The sequence below is a fragment of the Bos indicus genome, chromosome 11 (assembly GCF_029378745.1).
Source record: "Bos indicus isolate NIAB-ARS_2022 breed Sahiwal x Tharparkar chromosome 11, NIAB-ARS_B.indTharparkar_mat_pri_1.0, whole genome shotgun sequence".
Lineage (NCBI taxonomy): Eukaryota > Metazoa > Chordata > Mammalia > Artiodactyla > Bovidae > Bos > Bos indicus.
This window is the reverse complement of record NC_091770.1, coordinates 72,997,250-73,007,652: the sequence shown is the minus strand read 5'-3', so window position 1 is coordinate 73,007,652 and position 10,403 is coordinate 72,997,250. Positions and strand designations below refer to the sequence as shown.

The 10,403-nt window shown below is 42.2% G+C and overlaps 1 protein-coding gene across 1 annotated transcript; it reads right to left on the bottom strand.

Moving 5' to 3' along the window:
* Positions 1-3,017: 3,017 nt before the first annotated feature.
* Positions 3,018-4,512, bottom strand: LOC109566313 (immediate early response 3-interacting protein 1). The gene has a single exon (XM_019970584.2). The coding sequence runs from the start codon at positions 4,427-4,429 to the stop codon at positions 4,181-4,183; it is 249 nt and encodes an 82-aa protein (XP_019826143.2). The 5' UTR covers positions 4,430-4,512; the 3' UTR covers positions 3,018-4,180.
* Positions 4,513-10,403: the final 5,891 nt, after the last annotated feature.

Genomic DNA, 10,403 nt, shown 5'->3' with positions numbered 1-10,403 from the left:
ATCAATTTTCCTATTTGCGGGCTTATTTCTTCGTAGAAATCTTAGCTCTAGGGTCCATGTTAATGCTTCCATTCTTTATATCAGTTTCTCTAGAGAAGCTGTTAATTCACTTTTTCCTGATTACCTACTTTCTGCTTTCAAGAGGGAACTTGCTGGCAGTTACCTCAAGCACTAGCTTCTCAAATTATCCCTTTAATCTTTCCTGTTCCTAGTCTCATGCCAAACTAGGAAGAGAAATCCAATATGAGTATTTTGCTGATGCTTATATCAATGCAAGAGAAGACTCTACACATGGACATCACCAGATGGTCAACACTGAAATCAGATTAATTATATATTTTGCAGCCAAAGATGGAGAAGTTCTATACAGTCAGCAAAAACAAGACTGGGAGCTGACTGTGGCTCAGATCATGAACTCCTTATTACCAAATTCAGATTTAAATTGAGAAAGTAGAGAAAACCAGTAGACCATTAAAGTATGGCCTAAATCAAATCCCTTACGATTGTATAGTGGAAGTGAGAAATAGATTTAAGGGACTAGATCTGATAGAGTGCCTGATGAACTATGGACTGAGGTTCATGACATTGTACAGGAGACAGGGATCAAGAACATCCCATGGAAAGAAATGCAAAAAAGCAAAATGGCTGTCTGAGGAGGTCTTACAAATAGCTGTGAAAAGAAGAGAAGCAAAAAGCAAAGGAGAAAAGGAAAGATATAAACATCTGAATGCAGAGTTCCAAAGAATAGTGAGGAGAGATAAGAAAGCCTTCCACAGCAATTAATGCAAAGAAATAGAGGAAAACAACAGAATGAGAAAGACTAGAGATCTCTTCAAGAAAATTAGAGATACCAAGGGAACATTTCACACAAAGATGGGCTTGATAAAGGACAGAAATGGTAGGGACCTAACAGAAGCAGAAGATACTAAGAAGAGGTGGCAAGAATACCCAGAAGACCTGTACAAAAAAGATCTTCACGACCCAGATAATCACGATGGTGTGATCACTTATCTACAGCCAGACATCCTGGAATGTGAAGGCAAGTGGGCCTTAGAAAGCATCACTACAAACAAAGCTAGTGGAGGTGATGGAATTCCAGTGGAGCTATTTCAAATCCTGAAAGATGATGCTATGAAAGTGCTGCACTCAATATGCCAGCAAATTTGGAAAACTCAGCAGTGGCCACAGGACTGGAAAAGGTAAGTTTTCATTCCAATCCCAAAGAAAGGCAATGCCAAAGAATGCTCAAACTACCACACAATTGCACTCATCTCACACGCTAGTAAAGTAATGCTCAAAATTCCCCAAGCCAGTCTTCAGCAATACGTGAACCGTGCACTTCCTGATGTTCAAGCTGGTTTTAGAAAAGGCAGAGGAACCAGAGATCAAATTGCCAACATCTGCTGGATCATGGAAAAAGCAAGGGAGTTCCAGAAAAACATCTACTTCTGCTTTATTGACTATGCCAAAGCCTTTGACTGTGTGGATCACAAGAAACTGTGGAAAATTCTTCAAGAGATGGGAATACCAGACCACCTGACCTGCCTCTTCAGTTCAGTTCAGTTCAGTCGCTCAGTCGTGTCTGACTCTTTGCGACCCCATGAATCCCAGCACGCCAGGCCTCCCTGTCCATCACCAACTCCCGGAGTTCACTCAGACTCATGTCCATCGAGTCAGTGATGCCATCCAGCCATCTCATCCTCTGTCGTCCCCTTCTCCTCCTGCCCCCAATCCCTCCCAGCATCAGAGTCTTTTCCAATGAGTCAACTCTTCACATGAGGTGGCCAAAAGTATTGGAGTTTCAGCTTTAGCATGAGTCCGTCCAAAGAAATCCCAGGGCTGATTTCCTTCAGAATGGACTGGTTGGATCTCCTTGCAGTCCAAGGGACTCTCAAGAGTCTTCTCCAACACCACACTTCAAAAGCATCAATTCTTCGGCACTCAGCCTTCTTCACAGTCCAACTCTCACATCCATACATGACCACAGGAAAAACCATAGCCTTGACTAGACGGACCTTTGTTGAAAAAGTAATGTCTCTGCTTTTGAATATGCCATCTAGGTTGGTCATAACTTTCCTTCCAAGGAGTAAGCGTCTTTTAATTTCATTGCTGCAATCACCATCTGCAGTGATTTTGGAGCCCCCCAAAATAAAGTTTGCCACTGTTTCCCCATCTATTTCCCATGAAGTGATGGGACCGGATGCCATGATCTTAGTTTTCTGAATGTTGAGCTTTAAGCCAACTTTTTCACTCTCCTCTTTCACTTTCATCAAGAGGCTTTTTAGTTCCTCTTCACTTACTACCATAAGGGTGGTGTCATCTGCATATCTGAGGTTATTGATATTTCTCTCGGCAATCTTGATTCCAGCTTGTGTTTCTTCCAGTCCAGCGTTTCTCATGATGTACTCTGCATATAAGTTAAATAAGCAGGGTGACAATGTACAGCCTTGATGTACTCCTTTTCCTATTTGGAACCAGTCTGTTGTTCCATGTCCAGTTCTAACTGTTGCTTCCTGACCTACATACAGATTTCTCAAGAAGCAGGTCAGGTGGTCTGGTATTCCCATCTCTTGAAGAATTTTCCACAGTTTCTTGTGATCCACACAGTCAAAGGCTTTAGCATAGTCAATAAAGCAGAAGTAGATGTTTTTCTGGAACTCCCTTGCTTTTTCCATGATCCAGCAGATGTTGGCAATTTGATCTCTGGTTCCTCTGCCTTTTCTAAAACCAGATTGAACATCAAGAAGTGCACGGTTCACGTATTGCTGAAGACTGGCTTGGGGAATTTTGAGCATTACTTTATTAGCGTGTGAGATGAGTGCAATTGTGTGGTAGTTTGAGCATTCTTTGGCATTGCCTTTCTTTGGGATTGGAATGAAAACTTACCTTTTCCAGTCCTGTGGCCACTGCTGAGTTTTCCAAATTTGCTGGCATATTGAGTGCAGCACTTTCATAGCATCATCTTTCAGGATTTGAAATAGCTCCACTGGAATTCCATCACCTCCACTAGCTTTGTTTGTAGTGATGCTTTTTTTTTTTTTTTTGACTTGGAAATTGAATTTTATTTACAAATGTTCTCTTTTAAACACAGATGCCGTTCCACCCCTTTTAAAGCATTATTAACTAATTTCCAGAAAAACCATTTACATTATCTTAATCTTTCTGCATAAAACGGTATTATGGGATAAACAAATATGGGATGGTCTAAGACTTAAAAACAAAACAAAAGACAATTTATCCACCTTGAATGCTCTAGTGTCTGACAGAATGAAGAATCACCAATCACACCCCTTAATGTGCTACTCCAAGAAACCTGATAATTTAGGGAGGTAAATGCTTAACAATAAAGTCTTCTTACATAGTGTGGTTTAATGGTGATTGTTTAGGATTGCTCTTGCAGGCTACTATTTATGCTGATTTTAAAAAATAAGTCATCATTGTTAAAAAGGGCATAGACTTTTCTATACAGATTTTTCTTTAACCTTTGGAAATATGTAGATACTGATCTGGTCTCATCATTCAGGCCAATTAATAAAATAACAAGTGCATGAATAAAACTTAAAGTGAAACTTAAAAACACAATCAACATGTGACTATCCAACCTAAGAAAATTAGAACTCTCCCCAAAATCAGAGTATTGGTCCTCAATAGTTACTATAGATTTGAATTTTTCATAGCTGAGACAGTATACAGACAGAATACTTAACCAACGAGTTCAAAATAAAACAATCCAAATTATCTAACATTTTATATTTTAAAAATCCTTTAAATTTTATCTAGGAGGATAATTGTTCTCACATCATAACTAAGTTACAAGAACTTTGAAAAAAAATTCATCCCTGAGAAGTCAAAGAGAGAAATCTCTAAAAACACAGAAGTGACAGTCCTGCACCCTTTTAACAATCTTTTCCATAGCATGAACTTTTATCAGCAGTCAGCAATCCAATGTATTCCAATCCTCGACAGTTATGGCCTCTGATGATACGATCTTTTTACAATAAAACTCTAAGTACAACATTTTTTAAAAATCAGGTAAATAGGGACTCTGGTTTTATTGTCAGGTTTACATTTTTGTCAAGTCCAAGGAGAGCCGGCTAAGATATGTATACTTCAATAAAGACTGAAGTAATAACTTCTGCTGGCAGCTCTTCTTCGGAGTCTCCGTTTCCCCCACTGATCTTCACCCAATCAGTAAAAGTAATACAATTGCAATTGAGTTTACTATTATCAATGGCACTCTCATCACGGTTCTTACAGATCGAATAAGGTTCATTAGCTGAGATTTAATTCCTGGCTCTTCTCCGAATCCTCCAATTCCCTGGTCTGTTCCCCAGCCAATGTTCTTGAGGAAACGCTCCTCGTGAAGCACGGCGATGGCATTGACGCAGAGAAGGGCCGCCTGCAGCAGCGAATACAACGTAAAAGCCATGGCCACCCACCCCAAGGCCCAACTGACTCCTCTCCCTCGGCGGCAGGGGACGTGGCGCCGCCACGTCCGGCGCTTCCTACGGCAGCTAGCGAGGCCCAAAACGCGCCCTCTGTAGTGATGCTTTTAAGGCCCACTTGACTTCACATTCCAGGATGTCTGGCTGTAGATAAGTGATCACACCATCGTGATTATCTGGGTCGTGAAGATCTTTTTTGTACAGGTCTTCTGGGTATTCTTGCCACCTCTTCTTAGTATCTTCTGCTTCTGTTAGGTCCCTACCATTTCTGTCCTTTATCGAGCCCATCTTTGTGTGAAATGTTCCCTTGGTATCTCTAATTTTCTTGAAGAGATCTCTAGTCTTTCTCATTCTGTTGTTTTCCTCTATTTTTTTTCATTGATCGCTGAGGAAGGCTTTCTTATCTCTTCTTGCTATTCTTTGGAACTCTGCATTCAGATGCTTATATCTTTCCTTTTCTCCTTTGCTTTTCAATTCTCTTCTTTTCACAGCTATTTGTAAGGCCTCCCCAGACAGCCATTTTGCTTTTTTGCATTTCTTTTCCATGGGGATGGTCTTGATCCCTGTCTCCTGTACAATGTCACGAATCTCAGTCCATAGTTCATCAGGCACTCTATCAGATCTAGGCCCTTAAATCTATTTCTCACTTCCACTGTATAATCATAAGGGATTTGATTTAGGTCATACCTGAATGGTCTAGTGGTTTTCCCTACTTTCTTCAATTTGAGTCTGAATTTGGCAATAAGCACTGGCGGCTGCGACCGGCACACTAAGCGCAGTCCAGAGGAGCTACCCAAGTCCAGGGTCAGGGGCAGCGGCCGGGAGAACCAACCCCACGTTCAAGGAGCAGTGGCTGCGCGGGCGCAGGAGGGCCTAGAGGCGTTATCCCACGTTGAAGGTCAGGAATGGCGGCGGTGAGGAGATACACCTCGTCCAAGGTAAGGAGCAGCGGCTGTGCTTTGCTGGAGCAGCCATGAAGAGATACCCCAAGAGAAACCCAAGTAAGACGATAGGTGTTGCAAGAGGGCATCAGAGGGCAGACACACTGAAACCATATTCACAGAAAACTAGTCAATCTAATCACACTAGGACCACAGCCTTGTCTAATTCAATGAAACTAAGCCATGCCCATGGGGCAATCCAAGACAGGCGGGTCATGGTGGAGAGATCTGACAGAATGTTGTCCACTGGAGAAAGGAATGGCAAACCACTTCAGTATTCTTGCCTTGAGAACCCCATGAACTGTATGAAAAGGCAAAATGATAGGATACTAAAAGAGGAACTCCCCAGTTCAGTAGGTGCCCAATATGCTACTGGAGATCAGTGGAGAAATAACTCCAGAAAGAATGAAGGGATGGAGCCAGAGCAAAAAAAAAATACCCAGCTGTGGATGTGACTGGTGATAGAAGCAAGGTCCGATGCTGTAAAGAGCAATATTGCGTAGGAACCTGGAATGTCAGGTCCATGAATCAAGGCAAATTGGAAGTGGTCAAACAAGAGATGGCAAGAGTGAATGTCGGCATTCTAGGAATCAGCGAACTGAAATGGACTGGAGTGGGTGAATTTAACTCAGATGACCATTACATCTACTACTACGGGCAGGAATTCCTCAGAAGAAATGGAGTAGCCATCATGGTCAACAAAAGAGTCTGAAATGCAGTACTTGGATGCAATATCAAAAACAACAGAATGATCTCTGTTCGTTTCCAAGGCAAATCATTCAATATCACAGTAATCCAAGTCTATGCCCCAACCAGTAACGCTGAAGAAACTGAAGTTGAATGGTTCTATGAAGACCTACAAGATCTTTTAGAACTAATACCCAAAAAAGATGCCCTTTTCATTATAGGGGACTGGAATGCAAAAGTAGGAAGTCAAGAAACACCTGGAGTAACAGGCAAATTTGGCCTTGGGATACGGAATGAAGCAGGGCAAAGACTAATAGAGTTTGGCAAAGAAAATGCACTGGTCTTCCAACAACACAAGAAAAGACTCTACACATGGACATCACCAAATGGTCAACACCGAAATCAGATTGATTATATTCTTTGCAGCCAAAGATGGAGAAGCGCTATAGAGTCAACAAAAACAAGACCAGGAGCTGACTGTGGCTCAGATCATGAACTCCTTATTGCCAAATTCAGATCTGCCTCTTGGGAAACCTATATCAGGTCAGGAAGCAACAGTTAGAACTGGACATGGAACAACAGACTGGTTCCAAATAGGAAAAGGAGTACATCAAGGCTGTACATTGTCACCCTGCTTATTTAACTTATATGCAGAGTACATCATGAGAAATGCTGGGCTGGAGGAAGCACAAGCTGGAATCAAGATTGCCAGGAGAAATATCAGTAACCTCAGATATGCAGATGACGCCACCCTTATGGCAGAAAGTGAAGAAGAACTAAAGAACCTTTTGATGAAAGTGAAAGAGGAGAGTGAAAAAGTTGGCTTAAAGCTCAACATTCAGAAAACGAAGATCATGGCATCTGGTCCCATCACTTCATGGGAAATAGATGGGGAAACAGTGGAGACAGTGGCTGACTTTACTTTTTTGGGCTCCAAAATCACTGCAGATGGTGACTGCAGCCATGAAATTAAAAGACGCTTACTCCTTGGAAGGAAAGTTATGACCAACCTAGACAGCATGTTGAGAAGCAGAGACATTACTTTGTGAACAAAAGTCCATCTAGTCAAGGCTATGGTTTTTCCAGTGGTCATGTATGGATGTGAGAATTTGACTATAAAGAAAGCTGAGCACTGAAGAATTGATGCTTTTGAACTGTGGTGTTGGAGAAGACTCTTGATAGTCCCTTGGACTTCAAGGAGATCCAACCAGTCCATCCCAAAGGAGATGAGTCCTGGGTGTTCATTGGAAGGACTGATGTTAAGCTGAAACTCCAATACTTTGGCCACCTGATGCAAAGAGCTGACTCATTTTAAAAGACCCTGATGCTGGGAAGGATTGAGGGCAGGAGGAGAAGGGGACAACAGAGGATGAGAAGGTTGGATGGCATCACCAACTCAATGGACATGGATGGCTTTAGGTAGACTCCGGGAGTTGGTGATGGACAGGGAGGCCTGGCGTGTTGCGGTTCATGGGGTCGCAAAGAGTTGGACATGACTGAGCGACTGAACTAAACTGAACTGACATCAAATCCTTATGATCATCCCCCAACCAATGAAACACAGTCTTGTCTGACTCTTTGGGACCCCAAGGCGTGTAGCTCACCAGGCTCCTCAGTCCATGGGGTTCTCCAGGCAAGAACACTGGAGTGGATTGCCAGTCCCTTCTTCAGAGGATCTTCCTGACCCAGGGATCAAACCTGGGTCTTCTGCATTGCAGGCAGATTCTTTACCACTTGAGCTACAGGAAAGTCCCCCAACAAAACACAGGTTATCCTTAATAACCACCCTATTAACACAATGATCTGTTGCCTCCTACTTTATAAAATAGAAGGACTTTATAGTTTTATGTTATATTTTAGAACTTTATAGTTATACAGGTTTATCTTTGTACAATTTGCTATAATGTCCTGGCAGCTATGCCTTTATCAGTACAAAATTTGAAACAACTTTACCTAAGATGATAAAAAGCCCATTAATTAAAAAGACCAGTTCATGATATTCCTTTGTCTTTCCTATGGTTGTAAAAATTATCTGTGTTATTTTGTGCTTTTCTTTTTAGTATAACACCAATAATCTACTTTGCCTTTAAAAATTTCTTTTAAAATTTCTCTTTGGCTGTGCTGGGTCTTCATTGTTGCCTTTGGGCTTTCCTAGTCACAGCAAATGGGGGCTGCTCGCTAGTTGTGGTGTGCAGGCTTCTTATTGTGGAGGCTTCTCCTGTTACAGAGCACAGGCTCTAGGGTGAGTGGGCTTCAGTAGTTGACACATGCATGCTAACAGTGTCTGACTCTTTGCCACCCTAGCCCACCAGGCTCCTCTGTCCATGGGATTCTCCAGGCAAGAATATGGAATGGATTGCCATGCCCTCCTCCAGAGGCTCTTCCCGACCCAGGGATCCTGTCTCTTATGTCTCCTACATTGGCAGGTGGGTTCTGTATCACTAGCACCACCTAGTAAGCCCCAAACAAAGCTTGCTGAGGGCTTATTCAGTACTTGGCATTTATGCTAGGTTCAGGTGTTTACAGATGTGGTCCTTACGTGCCAGGCATTATAGTCCAGTTAAGACAGATAAGGAGAAAATAGATAATTTCATAACATGTAAGTATGAAGGGAGATGTATGCACAGGACACTGTAGCTATACAAGAGGAACAGAACTGTCTTCAATTAGGGGCAGTGGAAGTAGGCTGGAAGGAAGAAATGAAATTCCAGGTGAATCTTGAGGACTGAGATGGATTTTGCCAGGCATGAGAAAAGGAATAGAAATTTTACAAAGTACAGTCTGAAGTGGTTGAGCATTTATGAAAACTCCTGTATTCCCGGGAGACTGAGAGTGTGTGTTGTGTGTGTGTCTATGCATGTGTGTGTGTTGGGAGGAGGGGGCTGGGTCAGAAAGAGAAGAATAAGGAGAAAGGAAAAAAGACAGCATCTGTGAAGAGCCAGGAAATATGATAAAACCAGCCATTCACAGAATGTAGAAATAACATACTCCTTGACTGGGGTCCATGTTTTATCCAATTTTGTATCTCCAAGGTATGACATGGTATCTAGATTCGGTGTACAGGAAAGACTAGAGATCTCTTCAAGAAAATTAGAGATACCAAGGGAATATTTCACGCAAAGATGGGCTCAGTAAAGGACAGAAATGGTATGGACCTAACAGAAGCAGAAGATATTAAGAAGGGGTGGCAAGAATACACAGAAAAACTGTACAAGAAAGATCTTCATGACCCAGATAATCACGATGGTGTGATCACTCACTTAGAGCCAGACATCCTGGAGTGTGAAGTCAAGTGGGCCTTAAAAGCATCACTACAAACAAAGCTAGTGGAGGTGATGGAATTCCAGTGGAGCTATTTCAAATCCTGAAAGATGATGCTATGAAAGTGCTGCACTCAATATGCCAGCAAATTTGGAAAACTCAGCAGTGGCCACAGGACTGGAAAAGGTCAGTTTTCATTCCAATCCCAAAGAAAGGCAATGCCGAAGAATGCTCAAACCACCACACAATTGCACTCATCTCACACGCTAGTAAAGTAATGCTCAAAATTCTCCAAGCCAGGCTTCAGCAATATGTGAACCATGAACTTCCAGATGTTCAATCTGGTTTTAGAAAAGGCAGAGGAACCAGAGATCAAATTGCCAACATCCGCTGGATCATGGAAAAAGCAAGAGAGTTCCAGAAAAACATCTACTTCTGCTTTATTGACTATGCCAAAGCCTTTGACTGTGTGGATCACAAGAAACTGTGGAAAATTCTTCAAGAGATGGGAATACCAGACCACCTGATCTGCCTCTTGAGAAACCTGTATGTAGGTCAGGAAGCAACAGTTAGAACTGGACATGGAACAACAGACTGGTTCCAAATAGGAAAAGGAGTACATCAAGGCTGTACATTGTCACCCTGCTTATTTAACTTATATGCAGAGTACATCATGAGAAATGCTGGGCTGGAGGAAGCACAAGCTGGAATCAAGATTGCCGAGAGAAATATCAATAACCTCAGATATGCAGATGACACCACCCTTATGGCAGAAAGTGAGGAAGAACTAAACAGCCTCTTGATGAAAGTGAAAGAGGAGAGTGAAAAAGTTGGCTTAAAGCTCAACATTCAGAAAACTAAGATCATGGCATCTGGTCCCATTACTTCATGGCAAATAGGTGGGGAAACAGTGGCTGACTTTACTTTTTTGGGCTCCAAATCACTGCAGATGGTGATTGCAGCCATGAAATTAAAAGACGCTTACTCCTTGGAAGCAAAGTTATGACCAACCTAGACAGCATATTGAAAAGCAGAGACATTACTGTGCCAATAAAGGTCCGTCTAGTCA